Raw genomic sequence first — 18,633 nt, 5'->3', positions numbered from 1 at the left:
TTCTTTCCCAGAACCAGAAGAGAGCTGGAAAGGGTGGAGCAGTGGCAGGCTGAATGCAGGCGCAGTTTCTGATTGCTGGGGGGGGGGGAACCTTGGAGAGGAGGGGACTTAGACAGCTGTGGGGAGACAGGGGCTTCCAGTTTCAGCAACTGATTCATAGGGCCAGACCTACTGGATATGAGTTGCTGTGCTAATTAGGCCTGACACTCCGCCAAGTCTGTGAAGAGTTAACTCAGCCAATGACAGGTGGCCTTGGCTGTAGGCGCTCCTCAAGGGGCAGAGCCAACTGGGCCTGCAGGCTCTGCAGCTGAGTCCTAGTGTTGTACCAAGAAGGACTTGGGTGACTTTGATTCAGATGAGAGCCATCCCGCTCAATGGGAGCTCCCGACATCCCTTTCTACACAATAATGGCCCAAGGATGTGACTGTCCCATCATCCTCAGATGATGGGACAGCCATGCAGACTCTCCAGCTCCACAGCCATGAAGAATTGGCTACTTTAAGGATCACATATGACTCTTTGGGGTGAGTGTGAGGACTGCCACTGTGCTTAAGGGTGAGGACTTGAGATAATTCTGGACCTCAGCTGAGACCTCTCACATTGCTTACCTAACAGGACCCGCTGGGAGTTGTCCAGGTTTCTTGACCAGTTTTGACCTGACTGAAGAGGCTCTGGTTTTTTATTCCAATGCCCCAGTTAACCTCGAGCCTCAGCAGAACGGGACAATTAGTAATCCTGGAACATGGCCAGTCATTCCACAAGGAGCTTTAAGGAATTGCTCTTCCCAGGCTGGGAAATCTCTGAAACTTTTCACAGGGATGCTAAGTGGTCCACCTGCCCTTCACTCTGAGACACATGACCTAGGAGTATTGTGAAAGCCGGGCAGGCAAATATTTTCCTTCCTAGACAAGGACTTTCTTTTTATCTTTACATTCCATGTACAAACCATGTACATGATTTAAATATCAGCTCTGAAAAAGGCCTCAAGCCTTGGTCCCATCCAATAAATGCTAACTAGATCAACAGATCAGGCACTGCAGAAATCCTTGCGTGATAAGATACGTAAACATACACAGCATAGGTTCTATTATCTTTGCTCCCATGTGAATTTTCATTCTGCCTCAGTCTATCAGATGCAAAGTTCATTGAATATAATTAGTCATCCTGATATAATAACAAGCTTTCAAGGGCTTCAGTCTCTGATATATAGCCAAGAAGCTAATCAAATGCTAAAGTAAAGAATGTTCACAATAGACACTTGACTCCCTCTTTGAAAGGGAAAGCCTAACTGGCCAGTTTCTCATTCTGTGATCCTATACTGACTCACCTGGAAGTTAGGTTGGGCAAAGTGTGGTCACAGGCTCAGGGGGCAAGTGCTGGGGGACTCTGTCTGGGGCTGATCAGAACTGAAGTTCAGCAATATCTCAAAGGCCACAGGCTAGCTGTACACCTAACTTTTTGTTTGTTTCTGAGCTCTCTGACCCTTCATTTCACTACTTCCTTTATCCTCTTTCCTGTTCTCAATTTGGCACACACAGTTACTCCCATCCTTAAGAACTTTGTGTGGTTTTAATCCCACCCAAACTGACAACTTGCCCTTCCTTTGCAAAAGCTGGTATGCAAACATTTTATCTAAATTTGTTCCCTTGCTGATTGGAATGCTCTGGAGCAACATTCCATGATATTGCATTAGTTAAGCCAATCAGTGTTCACCATCACAACACAATTCAGTATAGTTGGGGTGCTCCAACTGCTAAGCAATCAAGGACTATGCAAAAATATACATACACAACCATGAGATTTATTGCTCTGGTACACAAATGTGACTAGTTCAGTATAGCAACCAGAGATCAAATACAGATGTACTTTGTTTGAGTCTCTGAGGCTCACTCATATTAAGTGGTGAGTCCTAATGAACACAATGCAACTCACAGTCCCATGTGATTGTCCTTTGAACCACTGTAGACCTGCACTCACTATGTTGTGTACAGTTATGCAATTCCCCGTACGTGATCAAGCTCAAGGGAAACTGGATTGCTACTTCTCAGCAGAATATAAGTTGATTATGCACCAGTGCACCATTTCCCCTCCATCCTGAAAATGGTTTTGTAGCTTTTAAAAATGAGTGTTCCTTTTAATAATAAAATAAAATGGAACAGTAAAAATAATGTAACAGATAAGGATTAAATGAATACGCATTCATATTGTGCTTTCAAAAATAAAAAAGTCAGACAACATGAAGGCTAGTAAAGGTAAAGGTACCCCTGACTGTTAGGTCTAGTCACGGACGAATCTGGGGTTACGGCGCTCATCTCGCTTTATTGGCCGAGGGAGCCGGCGTACAGCTTCCGGGTCATGTGGCCAGCATGACTAAGCCGCTTCTGACGAACCAGAGTAGCGCATGGAAACGCCGTTTACCTTCCTGCCAGAGTGGTACCTATTTACCTACTTGCCCTTTGACGTGCTTTCAAACTGCTAGGTTGGCAGGAGCAGGGACCGAGCAACGGGAGCTCACCCTGTTGCGGGAATTCGAACCATTGACCTTCCGATTGGCAAGCCCAAGAGGCTCAAGCCAAATGAATGAAATTGGCACTTAATTTTCTGCTACCATCCACAGAACGAATTGTGAAGGCAGAGGAGAAGTTGGACTTGCTCTGCTGGAAGAAAGAGTATGGCAAGTCCTGTTTTAAAGGCACACCTGTTTACACCCAGAATTAGCAACTTCTGAAACAACTTTGGATGTCTCTGATCTTGCCAAGAAGCAGGCCTTAAGAGACGAAGCCTTAAATGGCCTCTGGTTGATCCCATCAGCCTTTAGGGATTATCCAGCTAAGTGCCTGTGAGACAAATGGCAATAAAGGACAAATCCCAACTCTTTAAGTGTATTTTCAGTCCCAACTAGAAAAAGCTCCATGTAGAACTGCCAGCAGAGAATGTCCTTGATTCATTTGAGGGTTGTCAGTTATTAAACAGTTAATCATAAGAATTTTAACTAATTCATAAAATTTGCACTACTCATGGGATAAAATTATTGTGTGTGTTTTAACATACTTTGTTTTTAGAAGATGCATGCCTAAATAATAGTAGACACTGCAAGAGGCATTCTCTTCCCTCCTCCTGTTGGAGAGAGGAGGAGAGATGCCTCTTTTAGAAAATGCACACCTGGATCTCTGAAAGCACCATCAGGCACCATAAAAGACATTCTCTTTCCTCCTGCAGGAAAGAGGAGGTGCTATTGCTCTTCTTAGAAGATGCATGCCAGGCTCTGAAAGGAAACATTGCTTGATATACAGTCATACCTTGGAAGTCAAACAGAATCCAAAACATCTGCAACTAATCCAGAATGCACTGCCAGAGTGGTGACTGGGAGTGGCCGCTGAGACCATATTACACCGGTCCCAAAAGACCTACATTGGCTACCAGTACATTTCTGAGCATAATTCAAGGTGTTGGTGCTGACCTTGAAAGGCCTAAACGGCCTCGGCCCAGTATACCTGAAGGAGCGTCTCCACCCCCATCGTCCAGCCCGGACACTGAGGTCCAGCGCCAAGGGCCTTCTGGCGGTTCCCTCCCTGCGAGAAGTGAGGTTACAGGGAACCAGGCAAAGGGCCTTCTCGGTAGTGGCGCCTGCCCTGTGGAACGCCGTCCCGTCAGATGTCAAGGAAATAAACAAGTATCTGACTTTTAGAAGATATCTGAAGGCAGCCCTGTTTAGGGAAGTTTTTAATGTTTGAAGTTTTATTCTGTTTTTAATGTTCTGTTGAAAGCTGCCCAGAGTGGCTGGGGAAAACCAGCCAGATGGGTAGGGTAGAAAGAATTAATAATGATAATAAGAATGATAACAACAACAACAACATTCAGAAACCAAAGTGCCGCTTTTGATTGGCTGCAGGAAGCAGCGAAAGCCCCATCAGATATTCGGCTTCCAAAAATAGTTCGCAAACCGGAACAGTCAGGGTTTGTAGCGTTCAGGAGCCAAAACATTCGAGAACTAAGCTGTTCAAAAACCAAAGTACGACTGTACTAGGACTCCCAGCCACTCTATAACCGGATGCATTATTGCGATCAAAATCTCAATTAAAATGTTTATCCCCCCACAACAACAACCCTAAACCTTAAATATCATTTTAACATACAGTTGGCAGAGAAAGGATTTCAGTAACACATGCCCCCCAACATTTCTCAGACTAACCTAGTGACATTTCTCATAGTGACATAGTGACTCATACTAACATAGTGACATTTCTCCCCACTCCTTGCACCCCCATCTTTGGGTGTGCCTCCCATAGAGCATTTTCTATCACAAGAAGGACGAGTGTCACCAACAGGACACAGCGCACAAACATGCTCCGCCGTCCTGAGAAAAGCCCTTAATCCTGGTTTTATTGTATGTCATTCTTTGGTATATTTACAAAAAGAAAAGAAAAAACACAAGCCTCATTGGGCTGCCTTAGGTTGCCAACCCCTGATCTAGTCCAACCCCCTGTAATGTCCAATACGGGGATCGAACCTGCAGCCTTGGCATAATTGGCACCACTCTCTAACCCAGGGGTAGGCAACCTAAGGCCCGTGGGCCGGATCCGGCCCAATCGCCTTCTCAATCTGGCCCGTGGATGGTCTGGGAATCAGCATGAGTAGAATGTGTCCTTTTATTTAAAATGCATCTCTGGGTTATTTCTGGGGCATAGGAATTTGTTCATTTTTTTCTTCAAAATATAGTCCGGCCCCCCACAAGGTCTGAGGGACAGTGGACGGGCCCACGGCTTAAAAAGGTGGCTGACCCCTGCTCACACCACCTGAGCTATCCAGGCTGACCAAGCACTTGTGACAATGCACTTGGATGGACGGTACCAGGGCTGTACAGTGGTACTTCGTGTTACATACACTTCAGGTTACATACGCTTCAGGTTACAGACTCCGCTAACCCAGAAATATTACCTCGGGTTAAGAACTTTGCTTCGGGATGAGAACAGAAATTGTGCTCCGGCGGCGCAGTGGCAGCAGGAGGCCCCATTAGCTAAAGTGGCCCTTCAGGTTAAGAACAGACCTCCGGAACGAATTAACCCAAGGTACCACTGTATTTGGGTTTTGCTTCATTTTTGTTTTTAAAAGCCCAATATGCAAGGTGAAAGGCCCCTTTGGCCTTGTCTCCAGTGCCCGCCTTGGGCCTGCCATCGCTTAGCTGCCTGCTTGCTTCATCAGGCGCAGTGGTCAGCAGCCCCCCCCGATCCCTCCCAGGCCCAGGCCCACCTGATCTCAGAGCTGAAGGGTTTGTCGGCAGCCAGCTAATCCCTTAGGACAGGCGGCTCCTTCCCTTGCTCTTACCTATTGCTGCAGAAAGTCCATCTGGAGTTTATTACACTTCAAACAACCTGGCAATTCAGGCACCATCGCCTGGGATAAATCCAGGCTGCTGAACTGAGCTTATTTCACATCAGGCAAACCTGCCACAAATCTGGCTTCTGGGAGCAACGAGGGAAGTAGGCACACTTCATTTTGCTGACAGAGATATGAGTGGTAAATATAGAGGGCTGCATCTCTTCTCTTGAGTTTTGACACACACATGGACAGTGTCTTTCCCGAAGCGACAAGCAAAGCTTCCTTCAGTTCGATTGGGAAATGGCATGCCAATTACGAGTATTTTTAGAGTTTTTCTCGGAGTTCTTGGACTCCAAATGTTGGTTGCACTGCATCAAATCACTTTCAGACCTTACCTTTTGCTTCATCCAAGACCTGGATGCTAATCACATCACAAAGGAAACCCCTGCAATAGGGTTTTTAAAATTTTTATTTTAAGGCTTCTGTGATTAGTGAGCAAGCCCTGTGATGCTCTGAGCCTTGGTGAAAAATAGGGTTTGTGGGGAGGTTGATAGCTTGATGGCATAAACTTTGCATGCAGAAAGTCCCACGCCAACCCCCTGTATCTCCAAGCTGGAAAACCCTTCTCTTTGAAATCCTGGAGAGTCCTTGCCAATCAACATAGTTAGCCTTACTTACAAAGTGTCCCGGGAAAATCCTGTTGTTTTCACAGAAGAATAGTGGCCATTTTGGATACTACAATCTCGCAAGGTCTTGCCCCCCAAAAGCGCTTTGGGGTGCTGTGTGAGATCTTGCCCCAGAAAAGTGCTTTTTCAGGGTGAGATCCTGGCACGGGTCATGTGACTTGCCCAGGAGTGCGTCCCAGAAAACATGAGTCCCAGTTTTTCAAATGAAAAAGTTGGATGGTATGAGTTATCTAGGTAAAGGGTAAAGGGACCCCAGACCATTAGGTCCAGTCGCGGACGACTCTGGGGTTGTGGCACTTATCTTGCTTTACTGGCCGAGGGAGCCGCCGTACAGCTTCTGGGTCATGTGGCCAGCATGACTAAGCATCTTCTGGCGAACCAGAGCAGCACACGGAAACGCCGTTTACCTTCCCGCCAGAGCGGTACCTATTTATCTACTTGCACTTTGATGTGCTTTCGAACTGCTAGGTTGGGAGGAGCAGGGACCGAGCAACGGGAGCTCACCCCGTCGTGGGGATTCGAACCCACAGCGCCACCCGCATCCGTAAGAGTTATCTAGATGGGCCAATAATCTGAAGCAGCTTCCTATTTTCCCAATCTGTGGAGGTCATGAGCATGTCTAATCAAATGCTTGAAAGCTTCCTCACTCAAGCATCCAACAACAGATGCAGAGGCTTTTGTGATAAGTTCTGCTTGCTACCCCCAGCCTAGCCTAAATTTTCTCAACCTGTGTATATTACAAGGCGACAAAAGAGACACCCCCAAACCCCATTCCCAGATGTCTGGGTGTTCATTACAACTGCTGGAAGAGTTTTAATGACAGCACTAGTATCCTGCCCCCTTAAACCCCATGCCGTTTTGAACTGTTGGGATGCTGTGTATTAGAACCGGATTATGAATAGGTAATCTGAATTGCATTTATCCACCTTCATTCATACCCCTCATCAGTGACCTGGTTCTCACGGTGACTTTAAACAAGTGCCTGGACTGTTCCACTTCAAACTGCGGGGGAGTGGGCTTGTCCACCCTTCCACTCATCCTTTGCTTTTTAGAGTCCGAGAAGCTTTTCTTTTGCCCTGACACTTTCCCCAGGAAAACCCACTGTTTAGCACTGAATTGTAACAAACATCACTTGGGTTTTCTATGAGTTGACGTCTGTTCTGATTCAGAGGGAAACAGTGGGTTTTCTGGGGGAAAGTGGGTTTTCCTGGGGAAAGTGGAGCGGCAAATGAAAAACCTCTTAGACCTGTGCTTAGAAGGCACGGTACAAGTCTGGGCAAGCCCTGTGTGAGTGTGTGAAAGGATGAAGGTTCACACAATTAACTATACTTCCAGACATAACTCCCTGCACCCAGAAAACCAGCATGTCAGGGAGAAGACTGGATTAGAACCCCTTTCTATGCATGCTAGCTTTCTATGTGCAAGGAACAACTATTTTCTATTTTTTTTAATGACGGAACCCTCCAGCATGTGAGCTTCCACTTGCTGCCTGAATTGATATAACTCAGAAATAAAGTGACTACCTCAGTTAGAACTCTGCCCAAATCCCATCCTTCCCTGTCTTACAAAAATCAGTAGGAATTTACCTAATGCCTTCACATCAAGATAGGCATTAGACAACCTGCAACTTGGACCAGAAGGAGCAGAGGATTGGCACCCCACTCACAACCTGGAGCCTGGTGCCCATCCATGTCTCCCTCCCATCTTCTGCGCACAGGGCTGTTTCAGCTTTAGACATTATATGCCCCTGCTGCAGCCATGCGGTTGGTGGTGCTCTTATGGGGTTCTCAGAGGCTATTTCTCCCCAGTTGCAGCTGTATCTCAGTCTAAGAAAGGACCTTATGGATATACAGCCCTTCTTCAAAGTGAGGCGTTGTAGAGCAAGAGCCTATAGAGCCATCACTGTTGCTGCAGTGGCTGTTCCTGCAGTGGCAGCAAAAATCTCAAGCACAAAGGAGGCGCTGAGTGGCATTTCCTGGGCTGCCTCAAGTGGTTGCAAGTCTTTTGCCAGGCCAAATTCAACTTCGGAGCCCCAGAAGGGATGACAAGTTGATTTCATTAAGGTATTTTCTGATTGGCACCATTGCCATGCCCGCCAACATTTCACAACTTAAAATAGAGAGATGCTCATATAGAACCTGCCCTCTCCTTCCAGGTTTCACTTTGTGAGCTCCATGCCCTCAGGGTTGGGGTCAACATTAGGTATTGTAGGGCACCTAAAGGTAAAGGAAAAGGTCCAGTCGCGGACAACTTTGGGGTTGCGGCGCTCATCTCCACCCCCCTCGTCTCAGCATCTTCACCCCCATCGTTCTGCCTGGACACTGAGATCCAGTGCCGAGGGCTTTCTGGCGGTTCCCTCATTGCGAGAAGTGAGGTTACAGGGAACCAGACAGAGGGCCTTCTCGGTAGTGGCGCCCACCCTGTGGAACACCGTCCCTTCAGATGTGAAGGAAATAAGCAGCTATCTTCTCTTTAAAAGACATCTGAAGGCAGCCCTGTTTAGGGAAGTTTTTAATATTTAATGCTGTATTGTTTTTAACACTTGATTGGAAGCTGCCCAGAGTGGCTGGGGAAACTCAGCCAGATGGGTGGGGTATAAATAATAAATTATTATTATTATTATTATTATTATTATTATTATTATTATTAAAATTATTATTATCTCACTTTATTGGCCGAGGGAGCCGGTGTACAGCTTCTGGGTTATGTGGCCAGCATGAGTAAGCCGCTTCTAGCGAACCAGAGCAGCGCACAGAAACGTTTACCTTCCCGCTGGAACTGTACCTATTTATCTACTTGCATTTTGACGTGCTTTCGAACTGCTAGGTTGGCAGGAGCAGGGACCAAGCAACGGGAGCTCGAATCCCCGTCGTGGGGATTCGAACCTCTGACCTTCTGATCGGCAAGTCCTAGGCTCTGTGGTTTAACCCACAGCGACACCCGCATCCCTTATAGTCCTAGTATACCTTCAGCTAAAAGAATCCTTGCCCTCTTGGCATTTAAGGCTGCAAGGCTGACCCCACCTGCCTGGAAGTAAGCCACTCTGTTTTCAGTATAGCCTCTAAGTTGCCATGATTAGGATTGCACTTTGAACCAGGGGAGCTTGGTCCCTGCTCCTGCCAACCTAGCAGTTCGAAGGAACATCCAAGTGCAAGTAGATAAATAGGTACGGGTGGGAAGGTAAACGGCGTTTCTGTGCGCTGCTCTGGTTTGCCAGAAGCGGCTTAGTCATGCTGGCCACATGACCCGGAAGCTGTACGCTGGCTCCCTCGGCCAATAAAGCGAGATGAGCGCCACAACCCCAGAGTCATCCGCAACTGAACCTAATGTTCAGAGGTCCCTTTACCTTTATACTAGCACTAAGCATAATGGTCCTAGGAGATATTGATACATCCAAAACAGCAGCTGCAAGGTCTGAAATGGCCACCTAGTGCACTGCCTGTGGCCTCGGTGTTCGTGTTCCCACTTGGAACCGTAATTTCTGGAGACCCTAAGAAGGCAGCTGAATCTTGATGAATGATAACACTTTGCAGCTTGCGTGTGTGTGTGTGTGTGTGTGTGTAGGCATTGCAAAAGAAAAGGCATATGTGCGAAGAGTGGTGGTGGTGGGGAGAATATTGATTGTCCCAGCAGCCAACTCTTGTATTGGGCTGAAGGTCTTGAGCAGTCACTGGTCTTGATTTAGGACTGCTGTGTCCTATGTCAATGCTGTCCAACAGAAGCTGGCCTTATGAGTTAATCAGGCTCCTAACGGATTCGAAGAAAAATGGTTAACTTGGCGGAATAGTTCTGGAAGACGTAGGAGGGCAGAGGCTAATTTGTCTAATATTATGTCACCATGCTGAGTAATTACTTTGTTTTGGAAGGAAGTAATCCAAAATTGGATTGAAATGACGCTACACAGAGATTAACAAGAATGAACTTCAAGGTCTCAACTTTATGTTTTGGGGGTGGGGGAGGTTGGGGGTGAAGTATTACCCAACACTTTTTGGGGGGTGTTATTGGGTTGTTGTTTTTATTTTGATTATATATATTGTGATGTTTTTATGTTGATCTTGTTCTGAGAACCGTCCTGAGACCTCTGTGTATAGGGTGGTATATAAATTTAATGAATGAATGAATGAATGAATCAATTATGAATGGATCCAGGTTCCAGTGATTGGACATTGTATGTCTAGATCATGTTTCCAAGGAAGAAATGCATCACACAGTATAGCCAGCTCTGAAGGCAGATGCTAGCACTGGATGCTATTGAACTGGGTCACAATTCAGTAAAGGAGAGCTATGCAGTGAAACGATGGGGAAAGGAAGGAGTTGGGAACGGACAGGGAATATGAAAGGCCATAATGTGCTTGGAGTCATACCACTTGATGCAATCATTGCAAAGTGTTTGATTCAATACATTTTTCAAAGCCATCCTCTCCAAACTGTGAGTCCTTTTCCTTTCAACATCTTCCCTGCAGAGGAAGCACCTGAGTGCAGGGACTGTAGTTCACCAGGGAAGCACATGTTTTCCATTCACCAAGTCCCAGATCAGCTGGTTAAAACAGGAAGCCTGTGGGTCCCTCTAGATGTTGCTGTTTCTGAACCCTCACCTGCCCCAGCCAGCATGACCCATCATCAGGCATGATGGAAGTTGCAGTCCTACAACACCTGGAGGTCCACAGGCTCTCCATCTTGGGTTAAAAGGGTCAGGTAGCAGGCAATGAGGGGCATTTCTGACTGAGATCTCAGAAACTGGAGAAGATAATACTAGGCTGAATGGACAAATAATCTGATCTAGTACAAGGCAGTTTCCAAGCAGGAAGAAGAAGGGGGAAAAGCTTTAAGAAGTTTATCATGCATGGAAATAACATATGTATGTATTGGACTCATCTGTGATTACACCATTTTTATGGCTTCTCCTACAAGGAAGAAAGTGATTTTTAGGTAACAAAATGCAAAGGATGAATGATGGATCTAACCTTTAGATACCTATAGAGGAGATAATATTCTCAAGTAGGGATGGAGGAGAAATTTGATTCACTGTGCATATAGATTTGAATCTATCAAATTTGCAGTTCCCAAAGCAATCTGTGAACTGAAACACAGCTCTCATTTGAATTTTGCACTTATCAGAATTTTGCAATGCGTTCCTCCAACCAAATAATGCTTACAAAGATGCATGTTTTGGGGGAAAGTGTGTGTGAAAATGAATAGATCATACAAAAATGCTGGCAATGAGGGGAAATTGTTGCCAAATTACTTTAGTCAAAACTGCATATTAAAATGTGTTCATTAGCAGAAATTCACACTAAAATGCTGATGAAGTTTCACAAGGATTAAAACCAAAAGGTAAACTGCTGCAAATCTAGAGAACTGAAGTTTGGAAAAAAAATTGAGAAACCAAGAGAACCAAAAGATCCGGCACAATTGGCAAAATACAGTTCCAAAGGCCACCAAGCGGCCAGCTCTTTGGCTATGAACACCTTGCAAAACTCCATCTCAAGTTATGTTCTCAAACAAAATGATCAGAACTGACTGCGAACCATACTTTTATCTTTCATTCTTGCTGTGTGGATATTGGACGTGGTTACAAAAGTGATGAAGGGGAAAGGCACTCCGTACAACCTCAGAGACACCCTCTACAATGTGACTTCCAAGCTTGTGCCCTGGTTCTGTAAATGGCTCAGAGCTCTACAAACCTGACCTGTGGTCAGCCCAAATTGAAACCCAAATTAAACTCTAAGTCCTTCCTGTTGCAATGGACAGTCGGCAAGCAAACCATTCGTGGGAGCAAACGCTATTTCATATTCAGCTGAATGATTTCCAGGGGGCAGGCATTAGGGGTCAGCATGTATGGGAACCTTCTAAGGCCCACATCTTGATAGGAGCCCCACTGCCCATTCGTAGAGCCTTCTGGCTTCCATTCCTCTTTGCTGTCACCATCCTCTCACCTGCCCCCTTGGAGAGAACAAGCAAGAAGAGGTGCAAGAAGAAGGAATAGTAACATCCTAGTCCAGTCCCCAGGGGAGGCTGATCTGTTAGGGCGAAGGGAGTGCTGCCCCATAAATGGCAGTCTGCGTCTAGCCAGCCCTCCTTGCCTGATTTCTTACATCCAGTCCAGTGGGTGCTGCTTCCTTCTCTTTAGTCTCAGCGCTGCTCTTATGGAACTCAGCAGGAAGAACCAGGGTGGGGGCAAAACAAGAACAATTCTTTTCTGCCTGTCATTGGCTCTCTGGCTCCACCTACTGCTGGGCTCCCTGCCTCCTGCCTTATCAGTTCCAATGGGCACCAGCCACCACTGGCACTGACGTGAATTGGGCCCAGAGGGAGAGGAAAGAATGCAATGGTGACAAGGTTGGCCCACATTAAAAACATTTCCATTGTACCTTTTATCAATGATCTAAAAGCACTTTATTTTATTTATTTATTTTTTAAAAAACCAAACAAACAAGCAAGTATTGATTGAGAGTTCCCCCAAACCTGAAACTGGCCCTGCTGGCAATTTTTATTTATCCACTAAATTTGTGGGAGGGATTCCACAGCATACCAGAAATGTACAATTAAAGTACTTTCTTACCCTACGGCAGCAAAGCGTCTTCTTTTCCCTTTTAAGCAGGCATGCTGCAGTTTGGAAAAGTGTGGGATGGGATTAATGGGAAGATGTATAACCCTCCCTCCGAAAAAAAACCCTAAAATCCATCCAAAATCAGGATGAATGCTCGTTGTGCTATAACTTCCCCGCAAACAAATCAGAACAAATGTTCCATCAAGATCAGGCGTAGTCTAACCTCCATGTAAGCTTTGTGCAAGCGAAGCAGAATGAATGCCCCATAAACAGGTCGCAAGGAGGAGCCCTTTGTATCCCGCCTTTCCGCCAAATCAGGGGCAGGGAACTAGGGCCCTCCAGATGTTTCTGAGCTATATAGCATCATCCCTGGAGGGATCTAGCATCGTCCCCATCGTTTGGCCATGCTGGCTGAGGCGGATAGAAGCAAGAGTCCAGTCACATCTGGAGGGCTGCGGGTACCCTACCCTGCATCAAATGCCACTTTTGTCTGTGTCGCTACGCTGCCCCATCTCCTGCCTGAAGTGGGTCTCCAGAAGGTGCTTTTTTCAGACATAACCGCAGCTGTTCCTTACAATTTGGGCTCAAGCTGTTAACTATAACAAAGGCCCAGTGAGATACCATTATGTTACACAACAGGGTACATAATGCCCGAGGGTGCATTGGGCAGCGCAGAAAACAATTTCTAAGAATGTGGCATGACCTTATTACTCTGTTTCGTTCCATAAGAGGATCATCACTAAAGGCACATACACGTCATAAATTGCAGCTGTTACGGCAATTTTGCCATAACTCTGAAAATCCCACTCTGAAAATTATTATGGCCCAACTTGTCCTACTTCCAAAGGCTCTACTAGGTATTGTTTACTCACTTAATCAATTAGTATTATGCATTCTTACAATGCCTGCCTGCTGACAAAGCAGTTGCATTCTTGCGATTACTTTAGCACTTTTGAGCTCCAGAATATCCCGTAAGCTCACAATGTCCCATGGCATCAAATTCAACCCAGCCTCAGCTTGTGGGGGGGGGGGGCAAACACACAGCAGCAGCATACCTTTTTGCAACCATTTAAAGACTACATAACCCATGCTGCAGCATGACTGAGAGCAAAATAGGCACCCACAGAATCTTTACACAACCTTGAAATTGCCACCACCATCTATGGTGCATTGTGTCCACTAGCATAAAGACATGCACAGAAACAACCGGGACCTTTAAAGTGAGACACACCAATATAATGTCAGAGAACTTGAGCTGGGCTTGGAAATCAAGGGATGAAAAACAGAGCTAGGCATGGAATTCTCCCGCAGGCTCATCTATACACTAACTCTCTGCTCCTTCTGAAAATTCACGTACGTTTTCTCTCTCTAGCTCTGCACCTAGTCTGTGTTCAACTAGTTTACAGCAGCCTGACCAGGCCCTTGCAGTTCATTTCCTTCCTCTCCGCCCCATGACTCCAGATATACTCCACACACTCCCGTTTGCATTTGCCAACCACACTTACTTCACGGAGCTCCTTGGCCACCTCCTTGAGTTCTTGCAGGATGCCTTCAAGCTGCCCGATCACCATTTTCATGCGCCCCCTGATGCGCTCCCTCTCGCTGGTGTTACTGCTGTCGGTAGCGTTGTCAGTGGGCTGCCTATCCTGCAAGCCCCGGGAGTTCATCCTTCACAGGGTGCCGGGAAGCTGGGGCAGAGCTGCGTGGTGCATCCTGCTTTTGCCCAGCCAGACTGTGCCTCCACAGAGCCCCTCTTGGCTGGGGAGATCTCCACATCTTAACGCCCACCCACCCTGCCCCAGAAAGCCCCAGCCACACGCTCACCTCCTGCCACCTTTGCGATCTCCCCACCCTAGCAGGATCGGGGCAGTAAAGCTAGGGCAGTTGTGGGGAGATCAAACAAAGAATGAATCGGACAAGCCCCCATCTGTCCCAGTTGAGTATAGAAGATCTGGTATGACCATCTGACTGAAAGGCTGGTCGTATGGGATTGCCATGAACAGCCAACCCAAGGGGTTAAGGCTTTATTATTTGCACTCCACTCTGCAAGCTCTGAAGTGCCTGGGTCTAGATAAAGTGCAGAAAGAAGCCAATATACCACGCCAGTCTGTGCCACGTTTGCTGTCCCAACAAGGAAAGCATCACTTCCAGTTAGTTCACCACTGTCCCTTTGGAGAATCCTCTGGAGATCCTGGAGGCAGGACCTTACTGCTTGGCCTCAGCGGTTTCCCCACACTTCTTCCGCAGAGGGGTCCCCCATGGGACGGGAGATCTTTGGCACCACTGCCATCTCTATTGCTGGTGGGCTTAGAGGGGCTATGCAGGACTTCCAGCCTCAGCCAAGCTTGGGAGGTCTCTTTGCTACGAATCTCAGAAAGCTCCTTAAAATGACAAACGTAGTTTTAAGCATAGAAAGTGGGCACCCGTGAGACGCTGGAAGCACAAAGAATTCCACACCACTTCCTGCATGGAGGGATAAAAGAGAGAGACAGAGAGGGGGGGGGGGAATCAGCATAGTCAGGATGCTTATCTGGAAAATGCCAGGAATCTTCTAAATCACTTAATAACCAGCTTGGACCAGGTCTTTCCTGTGCTAACTTCCAGAATCCCTGGGAGCCCTGAAGACCATCACCCTCTTTTCATCATGGAGAAGCACCAGGTAGCGATCTAATTAGCAGAGATCCCTTGAGAAGGATCACCCAGGCTCTGGGACCACTCCTTTGTCTTGCCCCACAAACTCCACCACCTTCCAAGCAGGTCAAGCTTTGTCCTGACAGATCAGTCATTTGGGCAAGGAGCACCCCAAGACCACAAAACACTGGTATCACATTCCTCCCCCCCCCACACACACCAAGAGAAGACTTCAAACATAAATAGTTCGTGTATGTGTGTGTGCACGCACACTGATTTTCACACATTCCTTGCACATCCCTTTCTGCTGGCCATCAGATATAAACTTTAGCATTCCTCCCACCCCCAAAAATATTTCCTCCCCTAAAGGCTATCTCCTTATAGGCCCTCAGATAGCAGTGCCTGCATGGGCTCGACTGGGTCATAAAAATAATATTTTCAAAAATCCTCTGCGAAAGGAAAAGGACAGCTGCTTTTTAACCCACTATTATGACTTAAAAAGCCAACTTACTAGCAAGGTGGCTGCTTCCAAAGCCTGCCGAACCCTCTTGCTCCTAGCGGACCCCTCCTCTCTCTTCCTTCCATGGCTTTGGATGTCACAAGCAGATTCTTGGGTCCTCTTCCCTTTCCCCAAAGCTGGCTGAGCCTGGACATGAGTGGTGAGGTATATCCAGTTTTTAAAAAAAAGAAAATCAAATCCAGGATATCGACACACATGCACACACACTTCCACGTCTTTCAGATTAACCCTTCAGTTGCACATGGATGCATTGTGGTTATTGCCCTTCTGGTTTCCTTCAAGTATGGAGGAGAGAGAGAGAGAAGGAGGGGGGAGGAAGAATAGGAAACTGTACCCACTCCCCGCATGAATAGAGAGAAAAAGCCCCCGCTCCCTCCCCGTGGCCAGCTAGCCAACCAGCTGGGGAGATTAATCAGTTCAGTTCAGAAGCTCCGTCTGTGCAGGCTTTCCATCTGCATAGCAGAAGGGAATGTCTCCATCGGTCCAAGGGCCCTGGTCTCCAGTCCACAGGTGACATGGCTCCTCCAGTTGAAGATGTCTTGGGGAAGAGGTGGAGGAGGAGGAAGAAGAAGAAGAAGAGGAAGAGGAAGTCAGTGTCCTTTTCCCTACCTCATCCCCTGTTTTTAGGGCATAGGATGTTGCTAGGTCAGCTTCTTGCCAGCAGCCGGCCGGCCGGCCACCCTTGGAGCTATTCAGCAGGGCAGTGCAATCCAGGAGACCACTTCTGTCCTGCCTTTGGACCCATAAGTAGCTGAGCTCAGATGCTGCTCACATCCTGGCGAAGGAGTCCTTTCCTGAAGCTAGGAAGACGGTAGCAGAAAGGGATGTGGGGAGGAGAAGAGAAGCACACTCTTCTTCCTTAAAGCTTCAGAGCTCTCCAGTTCTGCCTTGACTGACAGCAGTGGGATGCTAGTGTCCGACTTATGATGCCCAGTGCTTCATCTGAAAGGAGAGCCATGCAAGTGGGCAGAGAGAGAGAGAGAGGTTGGCTTCTTCTTTCCTCTTGCAAGTCAGATCTCCCAGAGAGTGCTTGAGCATCTTGTGCTGGCTGCTCGGCAAGGATGTGCGTGCGTTGTTGCCTGGTCCATGTCCATGTCCCTAGTCATCTGTAGAGAACTGTCCTGGTCTCCCCAGCATCCTCACAGCCTGCCAGCTTGACGGCTATTGCTCAGCTTAAAGATGCTTGGCTTGTGCTGTGTCAGAAAACGGGGTGGAGCCTTGGCAGAACAGGGGGATTTAAAGGGCCAGAGTACTGGAAAAATCCAGGCTGCAAGCAGAACGTTTCCGTCTGTTTGGCTTTTAACTATTTCTACGGCCATCTTCAAAAGTGATCAACTGGGGAGGGGTGAGTGGGGGGGGGGTGTTTGCGGGTGTCTCCAGACTTCCAGGAGGGACAGAAACACACGTCAAAAGAGCAGACTTGCACAATTAAAGTGGATTAAAATGCTCTCTTTCCCCAATGAAAGAAATCCACTTTAAAAAATATAAATCCTTTTTTGTAGCTTGGAGAGTGATGGGGAACTTCATTGAAAAGTGTGAGATGGGTTGGGTTGTTTTTGTTTTGATTATGTGTTTTGTTATTTTATATTCTGATTTTATTCTGTGAACCGACCTGGGGACCTGCAGGTATAGGGAGGTATATAAATTCAATAAATAAAGACAAAATAAAAATGAACAATCAGAAGATATAAAAACACCCCATATGAAAATCAGAACAAATTCAGGATGAATTCTCAATTGTCATATAAATGTCCTCCAAACAGATCAAAACAAGTGCTCAATAATGAATGGACATAGTCTAACCACCATGCAAGCTCTGTGCAAGCAAATGGGGGGGGGGGAATGCTGAATATATAGCTCAGTTGCTTCGAGCACGGTCCTGATAAGACCAAGGTTGCAGGTTCGATCCCTTCATGGGACAGCTGCATATTCCTGCATTGCAGGGGGTTGGACTAGATCAGGGGTTGGCAATGTGTGGCCCATGGGCTGGATGCAGCCCACAAAGACCATTTTACCGGCCCACGAGTCGCCCCTGAACCAAGCTGCCCACTCTGTGAGTCCCCTGTGCACTGTGCTAAACCAGCATGGCGTGGCACAGGGACTCGCCAAGCGGAGCCAGAAATCACATCTGCGCACTCGCAGATACCAGAAATCGCATCTGTAAATGTCCAGATGCCAGAAATTGCTTCTGCACAGGTGCGGTTTCCAGGGTCTGGGCATGCGCAGGCGCGATTTCTGCCATGGCAATGCGCCAGTCCGGCCCACGGACAATCTCCGTGGGAGTGATCTGGCCCATGGCCGGAAACCTTGCCAACCCCTGGACTAGGTGATCCGCAGGGTCCCTTTCAATGCTACAATTCTATGATTCTGGAGGAGCCCTGTGTGTTTTTAAACTCTGAACAGTGAATGTCAAGGTTACACATTGTTGGCAATGGGCCATCAGACTAAGATGGGATCTCTAGACAGCCCTCCCCACTTTGGGACTTCCTGCCACTTCCCACTGGGGCACTCCCACCAGCCTTTATGCTCTGGAATCTCCACCCAATCCTCACACACTCCCAGCCGAGTGCAAAAGGGTTTGGATTGTGCCCATTGTCCAGGTTCAAAGCTGAAGACCGAGGGGACAGAAGGAGCTACAGATGGACCCAGGGACTGACTAGTGGTAAAAGAATAATAATATTCAGCTAAGAAGGATTTTAGCATGCCCATAGATCCAGTGTTATTTTTATTGAATTATATGGAAGGAACTGCCTTCTTACATATTGGTGTCACCTAGAATCTACTGTGCAAAAAATGGTGCTTAACAACAATACCATCCATTATGGAGAGGATTGATAAAGTGGGGGAGTTTGCTGTAATGGTCAAACTAGCATACTACATCAAACTAAAAACAGAAAAACAAAGGCAGGGTATTTTTATGGTTAATT

At 47.0% G+C, this 18,633-nt stretch overlaps 1 protein-coding gene across 1 annotated transcript in view; it reads right to left on the bottom strand.

Moving 5' to 3' along the window:
* INSYN1 (inhibitory synaptic factor 1) overlaps window positions 1-16,876 on the bottom strand; it is a 126,217-nt gene extending 109,341 nt beyond the window's left edge. Inside the window, exons 1-2 of the mRNA XM_080980539.1 lie at window positions 15,698-16,876; window positions 14,061-15,018 (exon numbers count right to left, since the gene is read on the bottom strand). Of these exons, the coding sequence (XP_080836665.1) occupies window positions 14,061-14,222 (162 nt within the window). The 5' untranslated portion in view covers window positions 14,223-15,018; window positions 15,698-16,876. The remainder of the gene's footprint in view (window positions 1-14,060; window positions 15,019-15,697) is intronic.
* Window positions 16,877-18,633: the final 1,757 nt, after the last annotated feature.

This window comes from Podarcis pityusensis, assembly GCF_964106645.2.
Source record: "Podarcis pityusensis genome assembly, chromosome: 14".
NCBI lineage: Eukaryota > Metazoa > Chordata > Lepidosauria > Squamata > Lacertidae > Podarcis > Podarcis pityusensis.
This window is presented reverse-complemented; position numbering and strand designations above follow the sequence as displayed.